Here is a 23,782-nt window from a genome sequence, read left to right as displayed (position 1 = left end):
ATGTAGTCCGGCATTAAAATATTTGTACTGCATTAAGTGCTAAAGTACAAATTGTTAATTCCATAATTGATGCATTCAAAATTGCGCGACAATTGACTGCTGGACCACAGTGTCGGACAATCCACAGATGGGAGATGGAAAATGGAGGAGCAGAAGGTGAAGTCAAGGGAGGAGGGGAAGCGGGCGGCTGCCACCGCGGGCGATCGATAGTTATGGTCGTGTCAGACATCCTGTAATTTTGCACTTTGCAGCGCATTGTTGCAGCCAATTGCTGTTGCTGGCAACTTGTTGACACTTCATTGGCGTGCAAGTTAATTAAAGAGCGCCTCCAACTGCCACAGCAACAGCAACAGCAATTGCAACTGCAACTGAAAGACAAAACAGGTCGGGGACCACACGAAGACCAGTTAACACACAGCCAGACAAAATAACAACCAGAAAAAGGAGTACGAGTACTTATGCGCACTTTATTTAAAATATTCAAGTACGATACGATATAATTAAAACAGCATTTACTTATATTATTTACATGCTTGCATACAATTGCGACTATTTTGTTGAATAAATGTTTATAGTAAACTTAAGATTACTTATGTAGCTGCTTGACAATGAAATACATTTTGTAAGTAAAGTAATAGCTTCTCAAATGATGCAAGTAAAGAGTTTACATATTTCTAACTAGCATTATTCTTCATTTTTTTTGTTTACGAATAGTTATCACGATTATATGGGGACAAAGCTGAGGAAGGGGAGAGAGAGAGACAAAGAGTGAGAGAAATTCACTTAAATTAATTAACTACCTCCACACTGCAATCCTCCTCGATGTCCACAACATTCAGCTGCGGCTTTGCGTTGCTACTCAAAGCATTTGCCGCATCCTCCGAGCTGTTCGAGCTGCTGTTGCTGCTGTTGCTGTGGCTCTCACACGAACTGGAACTGGAACTCGAACTTATGCTATCCAGATTATCACGCTTGGCTGTCGCTCCCTCAAGACTCGCCTCGCTGCTCAGACGCAGCCGCTTATCGGGCTTCTTCAACAGCTCCTCAATGGAATACGGATTCCTCTTGCGACTATTGTTGTTGTTGTTGTTGTTGTTGTTGTTAGTGTTGTTGTTATTGTTGGTGGTGTTGCTCAAAGTGTCGTTGATGCTGGCGCTAGTCGAGATCAATGACAACGCTGTCGGCGACGATTTGCCCGAATCGCAATCACTCAACGGATCGCCCATTGCGCATGGTTTGGTCAAATCAATGGAACTCTCCGATTTGGTGAAACCGCCGCCACTCATCGAATGATTGCCCGCTGCTGCCGCTGCCACCGCAGCAATGTTGGCTGCCCCATGTGGCAAATAGTTGCCGGCATAAGGCAAGAACTGACCCCCTGTGGCAGCCGCTGCCTGGGCTGCCTGCATGTGTGCCTGGGTGTAATAGAGGAGGGAGGGATTCCACAGCCAGTGTTTGTGCAGTGCCGAGTAGCTGAGATCCAAGCCACCCAGTTGGCTGGACACAGCGCCAGTCAGCGCATGACTGTGACCAGCATTGCCGTGACTAGGTAAGAGCTTCGGTCCCGCTGCCGCTGCCGCCGCTGCTGCTGCTGCTGCCGACGATGATGATGATGAAGGCGATGCCGGTGGTTTGCTGTAGCGTGAGGCTGATCCGGCCAACGACGATGTGGCCGACGTTGTGGCTGATGTGGGCGTTGCACGTTGCATTGCACCTGCCACCGCATTACCACCGCCGCCTGCCGCATAGAGTTGCGACGGTGTGGCATAATCACTGTGGTGAGCTGCTGCCGCCGCCGCCGCTGCTGCTGCTGCCGCTGCTGCAGCGTTCTGTTGGCTGGAAGTCATCTCATCGGTCCACAGGCCACTGTTGCGCAATATGCGATTGATGGAGCTAATCGAGGGCACAGAGCTCTGATCGCAAACACGTTGCTGCTGCAGCTGCTCGCGTATTTCCCAGGCGAACATGCTGCTGTTCTCCTCCTTCAGACGTATGATCTTCTTCACCACCGTGGGCGTGGCCACTTGCTGCAAGTACAAAAAAATGGGAAATTGTGTTGTTGCATTCTCTGGATTTTATAGACATTAATTGCCGTGAAATTCAATTGCGAAACGCAGACAAAAAAAAAAGTTGAAAAATATTTTACAGAATTTTAGCAAGGGTCTCTAAAGTCACGCCCACTGCGCCAGTGCTTTATAGCAACCGATTTCTATCGAGCGATTTTTGAGCAATATGTTAATTTACACAGCAATTTCCCTTGCTCCCCCTCCCTCACTCTGATGCCGTGTCCTGCCTGCTCCACGTGTGCTCACGTGTGACGTGTGACGCGGCAATTCATTAAAAATTCATAAATACTTGTAAGTATGTTTCATAGTCGAAGGGGCGGGGCGGAGCGGGGCGTGTGGAAGGAGAGCGCGTTCAAGTCCGCATTTACATCACAGATCTTATCGCGCCATCTACACGAACGCGCTTTGTCCGCCAGCCAACAACTAACCCCTGCTTTGCCCACTGTAACTGTTACCCCCAGTCTATGGACTACTCTCTCCACCACTCACCCGAGCACTCACCACTCGACGTCCCCAGAGCGGCGGCACTTCTACACATATTAGTGTATATATATTGACCCGGCGTAGGTGTTAAATGCACGTTTTGTTTGAGCAAGTGCAGGCAGTTATTGAATCACCACGACATAAAAAAATAATAAAAAAAACAACAACAACAACAAAAGAGGAGGCGACTCTGGGGTGGAGTAATCACTGCTACACTGGGTGGGCCCAGCAAAGAGCAAACGCGACGGCAAACAATGCACCTGAATTTGTACATCAACTACGAGTGCACACTGAGAAAAATAATCAATCGCGATTTAATCGATTCGTTGACAAGGAAAATAGTTAAAGATATTGATCAAAGTACTAATAAACAAAAGGTTCAAAATATTCCATTTGAATACAAATTTTAGTTGTTAAATAAAAATTAAAAATTTATTTTGATGTGATTTTGTTATGTTGATACCAAAAATCTTGTTGAATGTGATCTACAATTTGATCAACAACAAAAATCTGAATTCTTCTTTTTTATAATTCAAATTCAACTTAATTATATCAACGAATAAACTTGCTTTGATCTTCCTAATTTTATTTTGTTTATCTATATTTGATTTAAATTTTGAAACGATGCATTTTCTATGAAATCTAAAGTAAAATTATAGCACTTGATATATGTATTATTGGATTAATTTTTTGTGAGCCATATGTATGGGAAATAAATTGTTAAATTGGTTATACAATTTATTGTATTTAAGATTCCAATTGTTTAGTGCTGTATGCAGGTATAAATCTTACTTTGTTCCTACATCAAAATTTCTAATCGATCGCTTCTCATATGTTTTAAGAACAAGAATTTCAATGAAAAATTGTTCTATTGTGAAGTTTTGGCAAACACATTCCCCTTACAAATTGCATATTATGTTTCCTACATTGTTTTATTTTTCGTTAAGTACATCTTGTACACTTGTGTTTATTTAATTATTTAAATAAAGTGTAAATCAATTACAAAAAGAGAAGCTCCTACTTAAACTTCCTTTTCGAACATAACTTTTCTCTCTGTGTATCAGCACTAGTATTTACAGCTACTCACACCACTGTGCACCGTGATTCGCGCTTATCCTGCCAACAGCTACTGTGTTATACTACACAATTACTATCGCAATCTTTACTGACGCGCTCGCATATTGTCGTCACTATCAGATTTGAATGGCCTCAAACTGCACGGTAAAGTCAACTATCAACCAGTAGCCAGTAGCTGATTGAGCGTGCGAAACTCTTCAGCTGACTAGAATAAAAACTATAGACGAGTTTTCCATCCATAAGAGACGTCAGGCAGCCGTGGTAACAGCAACAGCAAAAGCAACAGCAACAGAAGCGTGCTGGCTTATCAACGGCAGTAAATGAGATTGATTTGTTGCGCTCTGCCCACGCCAATGTGTCTCCTCCACCTCCGTCTCCACCTCTACTTCCATCACCTTCTCTTCCTCATTCGAAAACCTGTCATCCCAAAAGCACAAAACATAGAAAATATGTAAACTAGCTACTCTTTATCTTTGATACTTTATGGATTTACTGCTGTGCGTTTGATTTTTATACATATAATCGTTTGTTGATTTCACGGCGCACACACATATGCCCAAATCCCACGAAGCCCAATCAAAATCCCACTTCCACATCCTACATAGACTCTACTTTATATTGCACTCACCTTGGTCTTGCTGCCACCAATCGATCCCGGTCTTATGGAGCCCGTCTCGTAAAATCGCGTCAGAATTTTCGAAACGCAGCCTAGTGAAGAGTGGAGAAAGCAGAAAAGCCTTTCAGATAAATTCAACTCAATTTACAATGCTTTTTAGTTGACTTACCATGGGACACCAGCAGTTGTCGCGATATATCGCAAGGCCTGACTCCGCACAGCGCCAAGTCAACGATGCGACGCCTCACACAGTCCGGCAGAGGACGCCCATTGACAAAGACTCCGCCCAACTGGTTGACACCCGCCTGACCTGCAACACAGAAGACAACATCGTTTTAGTTTCCAAATATTTCTTATTCACATTAACACACAAATTATTTTTTATTACTAATATTAATTTTAAACATGATACATTGTATATATTGTATTATGCAATTTCATTTGGCTCTGTACTCTTTATTTGATGTTTTTTAAATTATGCATTTTACATCAAAAAATGGTTAACAAACATTTATTTTATAAATTTGGATCTCTGCTTGTAACATAAAACTCAGTAATGTAAGTAACTTTCTCGTTTGTGGATTTTGCAGAAAAAAACCATAATGTAGTGTCTAATAAACAAAAATTTATATCAAATTAATTTTCTTTTAAATCGTTTGCAAAAAGTTATGGCAAAGAATTTATTTTTGAATGCTAGTCATTCATTTGTAACACTTTTTTTATGTTGCCGACAAAATGTAGACATTTTTTATTTGAGCTTAGAAAACAAACGTGGTGTTGAGTTCAATAAAAATATTGTGATAGAATAAAATATGTATTTTAATCATAGACAATCCTATGAAGTGCGCATGATAATTATAAGATAATTTAGACCAATGTTTCACAATAAAGCAGCTTAATCAATAGCAGAACCTGTCGGACAGGTGGAAAGACATGGCTGTCATTTTATATAATTCTAAATATATTTCTCCCTCTGCACTGCTATAATAACACACAAAATTCCTAACTATAATCATTATTGTAAGAACGATGGGAAATGAATGTATAAACGCAATAAGTTCTGTCTAAAGATGATTCTTAGTGGAACGCTTTCTACGCTAAAAGGAATTATATATTCAATTAGCACAGCTCCTGCTTATGCCAATTCGTTTTCGTTTTGCCATAAAATTGAGCAGGAGTCTTTCAATACGCTCGATTAGTGTGTGTGAAACACTCATGCACTAATATTGCCTGGGACTACTAGTCGTATTATTAATAACCGCAATAACTTGTGCACACTCTTAAACTACTGCCGAGGGCATCTCTTGCAGTCGAATGAGTACGAATTTAATGAAGTGCGAATTTTATGTTCACTTGTTTCTCTTTGCTGCTCGGGGAGCAGGGGGAAAGAGCATAGCGCCTAAAGGCCGAAAGGGCAGTGATTAGTTTTTAGAGACGGATCGCGATTATCACCAGTTAAATGAGTTTAGTTTTTGTTTTTGTTTTTGGTTTTTTCGGTTTTTCTATTTGTCCATTTGTTTGAGTGGTGTGGCGATCGCATCGAAGTCGCGCGCACACTTTCAGCTCATTAGCTGACCCAAAACTCACCTGTATGTGGCATGACTTGAAATCCGACAGCAAAGTGAATCGCCTGCGTAAACTATGTGATATTGGTTTTGGTTTAAAGTTTTGCTTAATCGTCGAATTTTAATCAAATTTGAAGAACGCCATAAAACCACGCGAGTCGTTGTTGCCTGCTGCTGCTGCTGCTGTTGTCGATGTTGATGTTGACGTTGATGTTGATGTTAATGTTGCTGCTGTTCGTTGTTGCTGCTGTTGATGTTTGCTGTTACTGCAGTTGATGGATTGTGTGTGTTTGTGGATGCCAAGATGCCAAGATGCTAAGAGACGTTCTCTCCCGTCCGAGTTGGTAGCTGGGGAGATGGTTTTGGTCTTTTTTACGGCTTCCACGAAATCTCTGCGCACGCTCTTCCAGCCGGGGAATCAGATCGGTAAGAAAAAAAAACCTAGTAAGGAAAATACATAAAACTTAATTATTTCATAAAACTAGCAAGGCACCAGCACCAGCAGCAGCAGCAGCCACTAAAGACAATGCTTATATTGGTTGTACGATGTAGTACTACTAGTTTCAAGATATTTGGCGTTCAAGGTTTTTTTAATGTTCAGTGGTTTATGTGCGCAGAGCTGAGCTGCGCTGAGCTGGGCCCAAATGTCCCGTGTGTGCCTCGGTTATTGTTGTTGTATCTCAAATTAGCTGCTTATCAGGCACATTCTTGGCGCAGCGTGAACTGGCCCATTATCACAGAACTGGAATAGGGACCACAACTTGCCCGTTGCATGTTGAAGTGAGCGAAGTCAAGCCAACAAAATATGCAAATGCCTAAACTGGGCGAGCAATTAAAATAAATTTTGGCCAATTGGTCATTTGGTTAAAAACATACCAAAAATATGCAAATGCTTAAGCTCGAGTCAACGCGACGACAGCAGCTAGAGCGCACCCCCAGCTACGGTTTCCGTTTCCTGTCATTAGAATGAATGGGCCGGCAGTTTAACAGGTACTCCTTTGTAAACCTGTCGCCAGCCTGTCAAAGGCATGAAAACGCGCACCGAAGCACCGTATAAATCAAGGAAAAAAAACCCTTATTGCGTAGCTCTAAAGTCACATTCGCTTTCTCTCTCTCTATCTCAGGCTCTATGCACTTTGTCATGGCCATGTTATTATGGAATTCTCATTAGATTTAATTACCCAGAGTCCTTAGGATTTGACTTTTCGGTTAGTTTTCAGCTCGTAAAATCCCAAAAAACAAAAAAAAAATAAATAAATAAATACGCGTGTGGAGTGCAGCGCTGCTTTTCAAAGGCACGAAATTAAGTTGTTTTTTGTATTTTTTGCTCTGCTAGGTTTTTATTTGGGATTTGAATTTAGTTGTGGGGCAACTCGTGGCAGCCGTTAAGGTCATTAAGTGCCACTGACTTATACCCACATTAAGCAGCGATAAAATTTGTTAGCTAAACTCTTTCTCTTCTTTTTTTCGGAGAGGGAAAACGAGAGAGATTTTTCATTTGCGCCTTTGGCCAACGAAGGGGTTACTGCCATATTGTTCATATGTTTGGCGTGTTTTCATTTACTTAACTTCACAAATTAACTCAATTAAGTAACATACTTTGTGTTCTTAAGCAGCAATTGAGCCTAATTTCGCATTGTTCATCACTTCTTATTTGAATTAAGGCAAATAATCGAATATTCAGATGAACTTTTTCATTTTTATAAATTCGTTAATAGAGTTCATAAATTGAAGCTACGTTTTAAATACATTGAAACGTTTCCTTTTCATGCTGCTAATTTTGTTAATCTCTCAATATCAGTAAACTACAAATTTCATTGAGCGATTTAAACTCTACTTTTGAAGCACCTATTTTGGGCATATAGTGAATAAAAATTTGTTGATAATCCCACTAATTCAGTGAACTACAAATTTCATTGAGAGATTTTATGTTAGATATGTTAAATAGGTAAGAAAATTTACATTTATTCATATTACATACATTTATTCATCATGCAAACTAAATAAGAATCCAAAGAAATTTAATATTCATCTTTCAATCTAAATGAGAAACAAAAATGTCAAAAGAAAATCATACAAAATTTAACACACATTTATTCGCCATTCAAACAAGAATCAAAGACATTTTAATATACACTTAGTTGTCATTTAAGTGAAACGAAAATCATAGAAAATTGAGCATACATTTATTTGACAAACTATATAGGAATGAAAGAAAATGTAATATACATTTATTTCCCCATCAAGCTATGCGAAATTCATAGAAAATTGAAAATTTGTAATTCAAACTAAATAAGAATCAAAGAAATTTCAATATATATTTAATTGTCATTTAGGTTAACGAAAACATAGAAACTTGAACACACATTTATGTGTCATTCAAAACTCTAATGTCATAATCATCGCTGACCGAATTATTATTATCAACTCTTCGCATTTCTCTAATGAATTAGAAAAGAAGCAACCTGAAAGGTCGTCCCACTTAATTGATGCGCTCTGCCTACAATTTGATCAATACAAAATGTAGATATACACTTGTCAAGCACAACACACATAAAAATCAATAGAAATTAGTTAAACATACAATAATTTAAATGCGTACGATTGCCGAAAGTGGAACCGACAGGTTCGCCGAGCTTCTGTTTCAGAAGCAACAACAAGAACGACAAAAAAAAAAAAAAGAAGAAAAAAGGGAACCCGTAGCGCTGATGAGTATTAAGACTCAAAAGAGACAAATTAAAATAAGAAAAATTAAAATAAAAACGTACGTATTTGAATATGATTATAGGCTAATGCTTTTTTTAGTGCAGCAACAAAAGCAACACCAAAACAGCAGCCGCATAAGAGTCTCTGATATGAAACTCAGTCAGAATGAATATAACGATCAATATCGATTTGGGTCTTAGACTGCGTCTGTGACTTCGTCTGCGACTTTGTCTGGGTTTGGTCGAACTGGCCACGCTTAAATAAGTTAAATAAGTTGTTAAGCGGCTTGTTTGGTAGAAAGCTTTCAAAATCAATAGCGCTATAATGGCTGACGGCATGACAAAGAATTAATTAGCATACAATTTTCAAATTTTGTCGTTCGTTCGATTCGTGGGAAAAAGCGGTAGCTCCCATTTATGAGTTATCATGGGGCCGCCGGAAACTCAATTTCTATGTGACTTTTCGCAAAGCTTTGCAATGCAAATTTCGTTCGGAGCTCATGAAATTAAAGCAATATCTGTTCGTTTCGTTCGTTAATTTGTATTTAACCAAAATCCGATATATTTGCATAAATTTTGAAGCCGTTAAATTGTCGTTCATCAGGTGAATAAGCCTAAGCGCAAAGCATTGATTGAAAAAAATATAAAAAAAATAAATAAATATAAGCAGCTATTTTAAAAGTCGTCGTCGCTATCTTATCAAAAGCCAAAAGAATGATTTTATTTCGTACGATAAATTAGATGCGAACAATTCTTCATTATTATTATTATGGTCGCTTGAAGTTGTGTGAAAACTTATTTATTTTTATAAATCCTTTAAATACTTTACTGTTTCACATCTCACCTTTTTTAGTTTTCGTATGTTTATTTAATTATTTGAAATTGATAATTATTCACTTGCACAATTATATATTTTTCTAATAACACAAATTTTGTTTGCCTGCGGCAATATCCTTCATGGACATTAGTTTTCCGAGTCGTATCGCGTTCCGTATACGCAGCGTAAACTTCTTGATGGTAATAGATTTTCTTTTTTTTTCTTTTTTTTAGGGATCGCGTCGCGGTTCAACTTGTCACTCGACCGTCAAAAATTTAACTAATGCCTGCGAATCGCACTGGCAACGCACAACGCATCGATGATAAACTGATAGCCGACATATACTAAACACATATAGTACTATAAGTATTCGTACTCGCGCACTCGTGTTCTTTTGCTCAACTCAGCTCAGTGTCCGCTGCCCTACCGCGGTACCGTCAAGCCAACTCTGGACTGCCACCAGAAACAAAAAAAAACCTACTGACAAATCTTCACGGCTTCTCAACGCTAACGGGGCGGACGAAACGTTTTTCTGGTGTAACCGGTTTTACGGCAAAGCAGCAAAGCAGCAAACAGCAAAACAGTCCGCGAACTATAATAATAACAACAACAACCGCAGACGCAGCAGCAGCGACAGCCCCTGTTAAACGGGCCATCAGCCAATCATCGTTGGCCTCGCACTGCGCATGTGTTGTGCTGAAGTCAGCGGGTCTTCTCATTGGTCGAAAGCGTGGCTGGATCATCTGCTATGCTGCCAGAGGTCTTGGACAGCCGCACTGTGGAGCGTGTCCTTTGCACAGCGTGTCCTTTAATTAAGATTAGAATATAATAAGATGCGTGTTTTTGTTGCGGATTATAAATTTAGGAATCAACCAAAATGTTTTTAATGTGGAAAAGATCGTTTCGTGTGTTAGAATTTAAGTATAAAAAAATCTAGAATAATGAATAATAATATTTATTTCATTTGTTTCTGTTCATATATTAAAAACAACTTCTCAACTATAAAAAAAATTTAAAATTGTACTAATACAGATTAGTAATTAAAAATGTTTACGCATTTACAATTGAAAAGCCTGCCACAAAGAGCAAAAATTGATTACTTATACATATTTATTTGTAGAATATTTTAAGTAAAATAAAATTTTTCGATAATGAATGAATGAATGCTTAAAATTGTTATTTAGTTCTTTTGCATCTGTATAATTAGTGAAATGACAAATTCTCCAATATCTACAAATGAAATAAAGAAAAATAAAAAGCAATTCAAGAAAAAAGGAAATATATGTAAGTATTTATAAATAATATAGCACAGTTATGAGCTCTATTATAAGATTACTTAATCCAAATCAAACCGCATTAGTGAATGGAATACTTGCAAATATAACTTACACCATCATTTTTTCAACCATCAAATGCAGAACGTTGACCACTGTGCCCTGATATTGAAGCGTTGCGTTGCGGCAGCCGTATCCGTAGCCGTTGCCGTTGCAGTCGCGTTCCGGCCAATCGGTAGCGTCAACGCAGCACGTAAACGTTTCTCTATACCCACCACAATGTGGCAGAGGCATTACACTATCCGTGAATGTGTGTGTGCCTGACTGAGTGAGTGTGTGTGTGTGTGTATGAATGTGTGTGCTTGGCGTAGCCGTTACCCTGGGCGAAACAGCGACGGCTACGGGCGTGCGCCGCTCCCAGTCCCGAATACCGAGCCTCGACCCGGCTGCCTCTCACTCTCCTTCCCGCTCCGACTATAGACTGTGGCTAAATTGCGTTTTTTGGGTGGCGGGGCATTAAATACCGCTTTGATGGCGTAAGCGTTAATTGAATATGACAATTGTCGCCTGGCATTTCAATTGAGAATGAATTCAAATTGGGTGACAGCTGGCAGCGAAAGATAAAACGCCAACCACAACTTTGCAGTGCGGACAGCAACGAGAATATAGTAGAATGTTGGAAATGACAGGACATAGTGTCCAATAGCATGACTAGTAAATCGATTCAGCTCATTTGAGTTTGGACAAGTGATTAACCCTTAGCCGCGTAGCTGCTGCAAAGCTACCTGACGCCACAAAATACAAAAAACAAGTCACCCAAAAGATGCAAAACTCTTGAAGCAGTTTACAAGTGAAAATCAGAAACTGTGCTACATGGGGTGGCACAGTATGATACACACAGAGAGCTGCGACATTAAAAACCCGTCACCGAAACTGCTGCAAGGCAGAGATAAAACTGTCAAAAGAGCACGAGGCCCAAGTTGAGTGGCTCACACTCGCACAATCCCGCACAATGGTCCTTCTCCAATGTTATAGCTGCTCATCCTGATTTTCAGTGAACACCAACACCAACAGCAAAAGCAACAGCCAACAGCCAACACGAAGCACCAGCAGCAGCTGCTGCCCTGTCTTTTCTCATTCAACCAAGCGCGAGGTAATAAGATCAAATGAGTCAGCCGTGCGAATAGAAGCGACGCCCAACACACACACCGAGTGAATATAGTCAAACCTCAGTCCAGGACACTTTGCTTGTTCTGCTATCCAGACTGTCCGCCTGTCTGTCTCTCCGGCACACTCTGACGCTCTCTGACAACAATGCGATTATGTGACCAAGGACTTTTCAAGTGGCTCATCGCAGTAGTAGTAATAGTAGCTGCAATTACTCACACTCTGCCCAAAAAACACGCCCCAATTAAGGTCAAACACTCAAATCTGTGTGGGAAGTTCATTTTGTAATCCCTTTCACTCCACAAAAAATGAGCAACCGGAAGTGGAAGTTTGCTCGTTGCGCACTCTAGCCAGAACGCCTTCCCGCCCATCACAAAAAGAGGGCGGTAAATCGGCTTAACTTCTTCCGATTGACTTGCTTTCCCAGCATATTGCTGCCTGTCGCGATGTCTATCTCCAAAATTACAATCGCTTATATTGTAATTGAATTGAAAGCTGTTGGCAGGCGACCTCAAAGTACTCGTAAATCGTGCCAACACTTATAAAGATAATCGACACTGTCTACGATTTATTTAATTTTTTCGTAATTTCTGTAAGCGCTTCTTTATTGTTTTGCGTGTTATCAGCTCATTGCAAATAAATAACAACAAACTTTTAAATATAAACAGTATGCAAACGTGTTTAACATGAGTTTATTTGGTAGTCTAATTTAACTACTTCTGTAGTTAAAATATCGATCGTTATTGATTGCAATTATTACACATTTTCTATAAATAGTCATAGCTTACATGCACTAAGGACAACAGTCAATTTTACTTGTTTTATGAATATATCCTTTATATATAGTCAATAAATATGACTGCACCTAAGGTATGTGAATTATAAAATTAAATAGAACTGCAAAAGAAATTGGTTTTAAATTAAGACAAAAGTTTTAACTGGAACTCAAATGTTGTTTTATTAAATAGAATTTAATATTGTACATAAGTCAAGGATGAGAGCCTATATTTAAAATATACATAAACAATATTTCCCTTACGGTTATTCTTTAAAAATCTCACAGATAAAAGTGTGTCTTAATAATAATGGTTTATACATTCCAAATGTACTTTGTAAATCCTTTACAAAAATGTTAAAAGCCTTGAAAACCATGTAACATACTATATAATAAATAAATGAAACAGATGCACGCCAAATTATAAAATATTAAGATGTTGACTGGAATCTAAAAGGGTTTTTTATTTAATAGAATTTAATATACATAAGTTATAAATTAGAGTGTGATAATAAATATAATATATACCTTGCACTTATTTCACAAAAATGTTAAAGATTAGAATATATCTAAAAAATTTTGAATAATATACTTCGCAGTTCTTCTATAAAATTACAGTTAATAAAATGAAAGAGGTGCAAGCCACATTAAAATACTTATAAAGAAGCATCACTTTATACTCATCTTTACTTTTTAAGGACTACATCTTAATAACTGTCGATGCCGTATTTAATATTTTGACTTGGCGTGATTATATCGTATGCTCTCGCTTCATTATTTCTTTATGCAATTAGGCAAACTCCAAGCTCGTGCCCGCGGACAGTCTGCCAAAATGACTCGAAGGCAGATTTCATGGTCATTAATAAGAAACTGCGTCTGCCGTTGCCAATTCTCTGTTGCCAATGCCAATGCTATGTTCGTTGGCCGCGATACAGCGCCAGAGGCTAAAGACATCAGCTACTGTTGAAGAATTTGCAAATTGGCTGCTTTCGACTAAGAAGCAAAAAGTTGGCGTTTATTGTGTGTGGGTGCCTGAGAGCACTGCACTCTCTCAGAGTAGACGAAATTAACGATTTTTGTTGATGCGATCGATGGTCAACAGATATGGCCAAACATTCTACATGTACGAGTATATTTTCAAATTGCAGGGGCGGTCTAATTGACGGTTCGGCTACCAAGTTAGGTATACTTTTGTGCGGCATTGCAATCAGCAGATGCCACAGCGAACACAACATTTTTTTGTGTCTTTTAGTTTTCGTTATAAAAAAAAGACAACGATTTTTTTTTTTCTTTCAGAGAGAGAGAGAGAGAGTAAATTGGCGCAGGTTACACATGTGCCCAAATCATGAGCATTGATGTAGACTCTCCCTTTTGAAGTAATAATAATTTCCACGCAACGTTCTGCGTTGATGGATGCAGCACGGACAGACAGCAAGGACAGCGTGTCAGACAGGACAAGTTGCAGCAGGCTCTGGCATGCACCTTGCGTCAGGGATGCGTCTGAAGTCAGAGACACGCGCCCAAAAAAACCAAAAACAACAAAAACCAGCAGCAGCAACACCTTACTATACACGAGGCAAGCAGGCAGGCAGACAGGCAAACAATCGATTGGACAATTAGGCAATCCTGCAAAACAGTTGCCGACAATAAGACGGATAAGATAAAGGCGGCTGGACTTGCGTATTTTTCCCAAAAATTGTTTTCAATTTTTACTGCCATTCGTTGTCCGCCTACACGCGATTCGATTTCTCGACACCAGTATCATAAAAACATTGCTGTCGGAGTCGCAGACGAAAACAGTCAAAGGTGTGTCCTCGTCGTCGACTGTCTCCATTACAGTCTTTGCTCTCAAATAGCCAATTAATAAATACGGCTAGCAGCTCGTAAGTTTGAAAGCAAAAGACTGGGGACACCTGCCCAGAAGTGGGACGGATTGGCCGGCAAATCTAGATAAGGGAAATGAACAATTACAACGGACTTTGACAGCAGGCGGCGGCGGAATTGTAACATTTTCTCACATTAAAGGACGAGCCAGGACGACGTCGAGGACAGGGACGAGAACGAGAACGAGGGCAAGGACTAGGCGCTCCACTGGGCACACAAAATGGTCGTCGAATTTTATATTTAGGGTGGAGAGGCTGCTTGTTAAGACAAACTTTACACGCAAAGGGACTCGCAACTCACGATAAATTAAATGGCTGACATAATTATGTCTAAATTGAATAAAGGAAAAACGACAGCAAGAGACTGAAAACAAAACCACGTTTATGGCCAATAAAAACCATAAATTTATTTAATTCACACACAAAAAACAGTTTATAGTTGAAGCGAACTTGAAACTAAGCAAAAGCTTCGGACTGTGATGCCTCCAATAATGAAGTGTTTAGTAAATTTCCTGTTAATACTGAATTGCAATCGAATGAATAATTTAATAAAACAGAATCATAAAAGTGTGCAATCAGTTCAAAGCTGAAGCAAAGGAATGCCGCCATCAATTGTTGTTGATTTTCATCCATTCGTTTGCCGAAATTGATTTTGAATGCAACGGCTGTGTAACTCATCCAGTGCATCATAGAAACGAATTCGATTTAACGCTTGTCTATGCCCAGGCAACCACAAAGCAGCCACTGAATGCCGCACCACTTGAAGTGGCTCAGCTCAAGTCCAAGTCTTCGAGATGTGCTCCATCCTCATCAAAGTGTTAAAATAATCATAAAAAAATTTGCGCCTTTGGGTCAGCATCATAAAGTATCCGTATCTTGGGCTAAATGCAATATTTTTATGAGCAACAGCCGCGGCGTTAAAATGCGGCAAACGACCAAGCTCACTCCATTTTGCCACTTCGTTTGCTTCGTTTGGCGGCAGCAAAGCAACTGAGTCAAATACAGTAGCTCGACTAATTGAAAAATTAAAGTTCAACGACGACTTAGGCATTCGAACTCACACTTCAGTGATTCACTCTGAGAGAAGATGCTGCGACTAAAGCTGCTGGCTTCAGGACTGATCGACAGGCGGAGTTACTACAAGTATATTTCCTCTTTTCATTTTTACTACGCGCATATTTCCTCTTTTTTGCATTTTTATATGCTGCATACATAAAATGCTTGAAAACTGTATAATAAAGATTGCACATAACTGGCAGGTAAGGTAATTCATTCAGATTCAGTTTCCCATTTTAGATGATGATTTAGATTGAACAAAGACCCCGAAAAATTAAATAAAAATAAAGTATCTAACTATTATATATATTTTTGCATAATTATATTGTTATAGTTTTCTAAAATAAATTTCGATTAATTAGACCTTAAACAGAAATTAAAAAAAATGGTTTAATAATAGAGGTCTGTATTTTATTTAATTGAAAGCAAAATAAAATAATTGTCAATATGGTTCAGAAAGAATATATTTTATTTAATTTCTAAATAACAACTGAAACCAACATTTAAACTGAAAGATTCTAACAATGTGGATAAAATATATGTTCTAGAGTATATATTTAAATTCGCAAATTAAAATAAATATAGATTTTGAATGTTTTAGAAGGATAAAACAATAAAAGACGAAGTTTGAAATATAGTTTATTTGCACAAGTTTGACATTTCACAGTGAGAATCCCTTATCAATTACAAAAATTTCACAAATAAATTATGAATACATATATTTCGAAAAAAAAGGTATATCAATCTTACATAAGTTGTTATATGTTTTTAAAGTTGATCAATGATCCTTCCATTATATATTTTAGGAACCAAGTGATTTTTTGTTGTATTGTATAAGACTTATCAGACATCAGATTACAAACGTGTTGAAATAAACTTACGATTACACACATTTGTTTTAAACGATTCCGATTGCTTATTACAACTGTTGTAAGTGGCTTTTATGTGCTCACAAGTGCTAAGTAAGTACTTGTGGAGCAGTTGCTTGGGTAGCCGTCATTTAACGCTGTCTGCCCTCGGATGCATTGCATCAAAAGTTCGCGTTGTGTGTGCATTGCACTAATGAGCCCGTCTGGACACCTTTGGCAGACACATTAAAGAGACGTGCCCACCAAACACCAAAAAAAAAAGAAACAACAATGCAAGGCACAAAAAACTCCTTAAAGCCGGGAACGCAGATAATCGAATTGGAGTAAACACAGGTTGGCAGCAAAAGTTGAATTTGAGTAACGCTGAAAATCACTTCTGGTTTTTTGTATCGTGATCACGCTGGATAGTCGACTGGATCGATGGATCGACTGGATCGACGGATCGATGGATCACTTGCTGGCAGCTTTGACACACGCGTTCGACGTGCGCAGCTGCAGTGAAGTGCTCTCGTAATTTGCCGTCGATCAGCGAAAAGTTGGGTGAAGCTTTTCGAGGTGTGTAATCAACCAACAGAGATCAGATATATTCTTTTGCGAGAATTTGTTTTTTGGCAACTTGCGCCTTTGGGGTGCAAAAGGTTGTGTTGAGTTGTGGATTTTTATCTGAAGCAAGTACATAAAATGCGCTAGCTTGAGGTGAGTCAAGGAGATGCATTTAGAAATGCTGTTGTTATCCCGTGTCGCCAGGCAATAAATTATCCGTTTAAATGACCCACAACTCATTGTCAACACACACAGACAGACACAAAAGAGTGATGTCAAAAATGCAATGTATTGGCTTATAAACATAATCAAAATCGCATCAAAACAAAAGCGAAAACAAGCACGACATGCTGCGTCGTTGATGATGACAGCAGGACAACGGGAGATCGGGATTATCATCCCTAACCCAGGACCCAGGACTACTCTGAGGCTTACGCATGGCTGCCCTCAAAAGGTGTTCGAAACAGAGTCAGAAGATAGGCACAGATTGGCATTATTAGAATGCGCATATGTTGTGTCAACATCTCCCCCTGAATTCATTCGAATTCAATTGTTTTGTGGTTCGCCAACGTTACGTGCCATTAATTTGACTGTGGTCCAGGTTGCACAACTATTGTCACAGACACTGACATTTCAATTTTCGACTGTAATTGATGCGCTCAAGTATACAATTTACTTCGTTTTTTTTTTTTGCGACAGGTGTCAAACTGCAAACAGTGGAAATTGCCAAATCACGATTATAAGTACGCGTACTCACAGAACCCAAATACTCGTATGACGATGCTGGGAGGCATTCATAAACAGCAGCGGAAACCTTAATGTTCACACATTTACAGCTCATCAATTTTGCGTTTATCCTTTTCCAGTGGGTTCATTCAACTTGATGCTGCATCATGGTCTGGTCCTTGTTTAGCGCCGTGTTGTTGCTTGTTTGTTGTTCGGTAATCGCGATCAATTTGTTTTTTGAGCCAACTTATACTCGGACAACAGTGTATAGCCTAAACGCTTGTCGCGTAAACCATATGAAACTGATGTTGAGCTGATGCTGCTGCTGCTGCTGTTCTCGATATATTGTGGACAACGACGACTCGCCCCGTCTACCACATTATTAAGCCATAAAATTGAAAACTTTATATAATTACATAAACGATGCTTTCAACGCCCAAAGCACATTTTCGGGCATGCTGCCAACTGCCAACCAATTTTTCGGGGCACACACGTTGTGATATTTTACGTAGCAGCCTTGTAACATTTAATGACCAGAGCAAAATGTGGTTCTTGATTTTTTTTTGGGTTGTGGATGTGGAGCTGTCCTGTCCATGAGCTTGACCAGCCCATGGCGCAATGTGCACATAATGAGAGGGTCTGCCGGACATGCTGCAGCATCCACCTTTTCATATTACCAGCATCGTCATTAACATTAGCTTTAGCATTACCATTACTCAAATTTTGCATGCAACTAAATTGCAGAAGCATGAACAATAATGCTAAAAGGCAGCACAAACTTGCTGGTCAATTTTTTCTTCTTTTTTGAAAACATGCAAAATGTGAATTTTATTTTAATATTAAATGGCTTTTAGTTTCAAAATATTTCTAAATAATTCGTTTAAAGTCGATATTGCTATAATATTATTATGTTTTAAAGTGAATAAATGCTTTCTTATTTATAATCAAATTTTCAAATATTTCAAATAGACAAATTTTTCCAGACTCCCATCGGAGTTAAGTCATTTTTTTCTACGAACTTTTTTTTTGTAACCAAATAATTTGCAATATGCATTTATATTATAATAATTTCATTCCATAGCAATTCATATTCTACAAATAATGTTTATTTTGATGTTTTATAATTTAAATATTGTAAATACTTGTTTAAACTTTTATTTTCGTCTTTTATTTTTTTGTTTTTGTATATTTTTGTATATGTCAATAGAAGTTGGCTCTAAATAAATAAAATTGCAATTTGTTTGGCTAAAAATCGGAAATATATAAATGCAAATAAGAGTAGCGTAATTTACGATATTAACGTAATTGTTTATATTCAATTTATAGTATGGTAACTATATAAGATATTTTCTACTCGTATCACAGCACTAATTTCTAGCATTTTATAATTAGTTCTACTCATTTTCCCTAAATCCCTCAACGCACCAGGACATTTTGCATTTCCACTTCGGTTGGCTTCTTGCACGACTTTCCAGTACGGAATTGTTCCTCGATTTCAAGGAGAGTGCGACGACGAGTCTCCGGCAATGTCCAATAAATGAAAATCATGGCCGCAAATGACATGATGCTGAAGAACACACACGAATTGTAGATGCCAATTTGGTTCTTGATCCCCGGGTATGTTTTGATGCACAAGAAGGCAAAGAACATGCCAACGGCAACAGTTAATCCTGAGGCCGGACCTCGCACCTTTTGCGGGAACAGTTCCGAGATCATAAAGAACGGTAATGTGTACAATCCGAGGGTGCTCAATACGATGAAGCCAACAAGCGCAATAACCGGCAGATAGGGTATGCTGCGGATGAACTCAAACCAACCGTAGCAGGCCAATAGCAACATGGAGACGCACATGCCCAGTGTGGAGATGATGCCAGCACGACGACGTCCCCATTTTTCCAGTACAATGCCCATGGGACAAGTTGTCACCACTCGAGCAACGCCAATGAAAACCGCACACATGAATGGATCGATGGAGACACCCGCCTCGATTGAGATTTGCACGGCATAGACAATGACCACGAAAATACCCGAGAGCTGCTGGAAGGCAAAGAGGCCCATCAATATAAGCAGTGGCTTATAGACCTCAGGCAAACGCAAACATCTCGTGAAGGAGGGCTTCTTTTCACCTTCGCGCAGCTGTAGCGATTTTTGCAGCACATTAAACTCCTCCAATACCTCGGGATGTGTGATGTGCGCTACGGTTAAAAGAGATAGTATTGTAATTATTAAAAAAACAACTATAAGTTCATGGTGAATTTACACTTACGCGACTTGTCAAGTCCACGGAAATAGTTGAGGGACTTTTTAGCCTCCTCCACACGCTTCTTCGACAGCAGCCAACTATGCGTCTCTGGCAACGGAATCACACATAAAAGTGCAGTTATCTGATAGCCACAACAAATCAGCGCAATCAATCGAAAGTCATCCCTTATAAAGTAGCCGATGCTATACAGTATGGTAATACCCAATGCCACAGATATGGAAGTTCCAAGGATGAGGCGACCGCGGAGCTTGGGCAGACTTATTTCCGCGGCATAAACCCCTGACGGTGCGCTGGCCAACCCCATGACGATGCCTGCAGAGAAAATATTCAATTAAATCAACAGTTATTATTATCTATTAACGACCAGAATGGTGGAAGGATTTCAAAGTGGAAATAAAAATATGCCATCGTAATCTGCACAAAATGCTTGTTCTACTTTCAACTAACTAAATGTTCGTTGAATTAAATTACTAAACATCGAAATGTAGAAGTGTTATAATTAAAAAAAATGTTCTTAATGTTTATCTATCAATCTACATGATAGTTAGAGAATTTTTGTCCAACTCTGAAGTGTTAATAACAATTGTCTACGAAATTTTTATATTTAATATAATTCACTTAGATTTTTTTTAACTTTTTTCTGTGACCTATCAAGGTCGAATCTTTTTTTTGTAGCTGCACAGACAACTATCGGGTATTTCAAAGTTGATCACTCTGTGAACTAATATTAATATGGTATAGATTATGCATATATTGGAATTAGAAATACAGTTGGCAAAAAGCGGCAACTTTTTGACACAAAGAACTAAAAGTGTCTTATTTTGTATGCATGTCCATTTCTACTAAACCAGTTTTCCAAATCAAAAATATCTATTTCTTTAAGCCGGCAAGCTGCGCTGCGAGTTGTTGCTACTGAACTTACTCAACAGCAACTTGTTTGCTTAGATTTTCACTCGTATATATAGATGAGTGCAAAATACGTTTAGGCTGCCTGTGAGTATCTTTATCTGTCATAGCAAAGCATTCCAGAGTGCATCATTTGCTTGATAAAGTCTTTATAAACATTTTATTTGCCAAATACTCGTATATCACGGCTGTGGCAAATGAGTAATTTATTTGTATTAAACAATCACTTGTCTAGGTTTGTCTGCTAATCTTAGGCAATCTAGTATACTATAAATTGAGGTCAATGTTAATTCAAATTATTAAAACATGCACTTACCAATAATAAAACGTGAGACCAGCAACTGCGTACTAAAAGATTCCGAACTTGTTCCACTCGCTGTGGCAAGCAGAGCCCATGAAGCAATACCCAAAACATTTAGCACATAGAGCGTACGCTTGCGTCCAATTTTATCCAGCAATACACCTGATAATAAACCACCCAAGGGGCATGATAGTGTGTTGATCGATGCAAACCACGTAGCTTGTGTGTCAGTCAAATGCACCGGCTCCGTGACATCTTTTAGCTGATGCATCGCAACTGTGGGAATGGCCAAGCAAAATCCTGTTGATAATACTCCCATATTGGCCAGGATTACCATGAGGGACTGGCGATGCACAGCTCGGGATTGTTCGCCAAGTGGCTTCGTTTTCAATGGATTATTCAAGCCAGCAACAATTTGAGGGGTTGGTCGCTCCCTCTGCTTGCCATTGCTGCTGTTGTTCAGCTGCTGCAGCTGATCCTCCACATCGGAAGCATCGGCCATACTAAAAATATATAGAAAATATATATAAATAATATATAGATATTGCATTCTTATTTAATCGAGGATCAAAACTTTCTATAAGTTAAATAATTGATAAGTTATAAAAATTGATATTTGGTATGTTTATTTGTAGTTTATAAAAAACTAACTTAGTAACAATTTATTTAGAAATTTATTCAATTACATTATTATAAATTATCTTATGTCTCAAGAATATTATTCAAGCAATTCTCTGATTAGTTTCAAAAGTTATAATTCAACTCCCGAAATTAGACCATTTTATGTTTATCCATATTAACATCTGTTGTATTATCAACTTCGTCACGAAGACTAACGAAATCAAAGCTAGAGAATCACGTGAACTTTGGATGAAGTTCTATGTTAGTTGAACATTTATTTAGTATACACGCGAATAGCACAAAAACAAACCGATAATACTATATAAGAGTGTTGTACCCATTCTATTATTCCACTATTCAAGTACGTATCTTACACCTCAACTAATCGCCACTCAAATATGCCAGAGTGTATATTCATGTATGTATGCATAGTATGTATAATTATCTACTGATTACATATGATTTGATTTCGCTCTTACGAGTTAATTTAGACGCCACATTGGCTAGTCACTCACTCTAGTTAAGTCAATGGGATTAAGTATTCATTGATAACAAATTAAAAAATAATAGTTTACATTCACTGCATAAAAGATAATGCCACTTCGAACGATAATTTTAGCACCCAAAACAAAGCTATCGTGTTGAGTTCGAAATACTCAATATTTATATTGGAGATCTCAATTAAGCACGACACTCGACTCATCAAATATTGACTCAAATATCTATGTAAATACACATATGCGTAAAAGCAATTTAAAGTCCGTTGTTAACCACGTGCTCAAACAATATTTGACAACAACTGCCGAAAAGAAGGCCAGAACAGGTTCTACTTGTTAGATACAGAAAACCAAAGAATCAGCTCCCCATAGAGTAAATTGACGTCACGATTACACAGGCCACCGCACAAGTCACTCAAAGAAACGCTCAAAACTTCAAAAAATATGCTTGCCTGTTTCTCTTATTTAATTGTTGGCGCAGGCGCAAACGTTAAGCGTATAGGAGAGATCTTCGATCACGCCGAGCAAAAGACTTCACAATCCACAAGCGACGAGACTCTCCGCACAACTAAAAATCGCTTGCCACGTTCAACGCATCGCAAGCTTCAACAGGAAAGAGTGGTCGACTCGTTGCGAGTGCTTGACCATGAGATACCCTAATAACAATAAAAATGTTACTTTTTTATATAAACTAATACGACCAAGCATTTATACATCTGGCATCTGTGCATCTGGCCCTCTTACGGTTTATATTCTATTATGTAAAATAAATACATTTATGGCAAGTTCATAAAAAAATACAGTTTTAAATGTAATTAAATAATTTAGATAGGTTAGCCTTATATCACGGAATAGATTCCAGTTTCCATTTATAGTTATAAGCAACTTTTATCAGTTAAGGTACTATATTAGGTAGACTCAGATAACATATTTATTTGATGTCTCACTACAACACTTCTGTGTCACGCCACCTCTTTGATTTAACCCAAAATACAGGGTATATCACTAATCGAATTTATATTAAGCGTTCGTTCAATCTCTCTCTGCGTATCTCACTACCATATATGTAGGACGCTTGTCGGCGATAAAGCACTGACATCGTCATGAGCCAATAGATTTTTTATGTCATGATCGTTTTAATCGGCGATAGAACGTTTTTTTATCAGAATCGAAAGTTCAATCAACATCTGAAATAAATTCTAGGGTTTAGCTTTAAGCTGACCCTAGTAAATTCGCAAAACAAAATATAAATATTTTGAAAACTATATGAGTATTAGTTGCTAGCTTGCGGCTTATCAGCTGAGTCAAAGGCACGACCTTCAGAAACAATTCAAATGATATGCTTATAAATATTAAATAGACACAATAGCACAAGTCAACTACATGTGTTCGTAAAGTCATTCTCCTTATCTGTTTTATGTTAGTTTCACACTTGTTTTCCAACATTTATCAGCAATCAGCTTGTAAGTACACATACTTATTACACGTCTTCTTATTTTTGCCAGTGGAAAGCGAATGAAAGTAAACACAGACAGGCAAGCAATTTAGTCAAGCCCTTTTTATCTTCCTGGA

The 23,782-nt window shown here is 38.4% G+C and overlaps 2 protein-coding genes across 3 annotated transcripts; both read right to left on the bottom strand.

Annotated features, from left to right (window-relative positions):
* Nucleotides 1-455: 455 nt before the first annotated feature.
* LOC132790792 (paired box pox-neuro protein) lies at nt 456-6,240 on the bottom strand. The gene is made up of 4 exons (XM_060799486.1): nt 5,830-6,240; nt 4,412-4,552; nt 4,255-4,334; nt 456-2,027 (listed from the first exon to the last, which is right to left on the bottom strand). The coding sequence occupies exons 1-4, from the start codon at nt 5,840-5,842 to the stop codon at nt 789-791; spliced, it is 1,473 nt and encodes a 490-aa protein (XP_060655469.1). The 5' UTR covers nt 5,843-6,240; the 3' UTR covers nt 456-788.
* Nucleotides 6,241-18,764: 12,524 nt separating this feature from the next.
* LOC132790267 (facilitated trehalose transporter Tret1) lies at nt 18,765-23,728 on the bottom strand. 2 transcript variants are annotated; one of them, XM_060798751.1, is made up of 4 exons: nt 23,688-23,728; nt 21,108-21,595; nt 19,889-20,197; nt 18,765-19,817 (listed from the first exon to the last, which is right to left on the bottom strand). In XM_060798751.1, the coding sequence occupies exons 2-4, from the start codon at nt 21,592-21,594 to the stop codon at nt 19,039-19,041; spliced, it is 1,575 nt and encodes a 524-aa protein (XP_060654734.1). In that variant the 5' UTR covers nt 21,595; nt 23,688-23,728; the 3' UTR covers nt 18,765-19,038. The 2 variants fall into 2 exon arrangements, with proteins under 2 accessions (XP_060654734.1, XP_060654733.1); XM_060798750.1 differs by lacking the exon at nt 23,688-23,728 and adding an exon at nt 22,663-22,787.
* Nucleotides 23,729-23,782: the final 54 nt, after the last annotated feature.

The sequence above is a fragment of the Drosophila nasuta genome, chromosome 3 (genome assembly GCF_023558535.2).
Source record: "Drosophila nasuta strain 15112-1781.00 chromosome 3, ASM2355853v1, whole genome shotgun sequence".
Classification (NCBI taxonomy): domain Eukaryota; kingdom Metazoa; phylum Arthropoda; class Insecta; order Diptera; family Drosophilidae; genus Drosophila; species Drosophila nasuta.
The sequence above is the reverse complement of the archived record's forward strand: the minus strand, read 5'-3'. Positions and strand labels throughout refer to the sequence as shown.

Coding starts and splice junctions, on each gene's coding strand:
- LOC132790792 (XM_060799486.1), bottom strand. Junction 4,335..4,411: donor ACAACTGCTGGTGTCCCATG/GTAAGTCAACTA, acceptor ACTCTTCACTAG/GCTGCGTTTCGAAAATTCTG. Junction 2,028..4,254: donor TTGGTGGCAGCAAGACCAAG/GTGAGTGCAATA, acceptor TTGTACTTGCAG/CAAGTGGCCACGCCCACGGT.
- LOC132790267 (XM_060798751.1), bottom strand. CDS start 21,594: ATGGCCGATGCTTCCGATGTGGAGGATCAGCTGCAGCAGCTGAACAAC. Junction 20,198..21,107: donor GGTCTCACGTTTTATTATTG/GTAAGTGCATGT, acceptor TTTTCTCTGCAG/GCATCGTCATGGGGTTGGCC. Junction 19,818..19,888: donor CCGTGGACTTGACAAGTCGC/GTAAGTGTAAAT, acceptor TTTTAACCGTAG/CGCACATCACACATCCCGAG.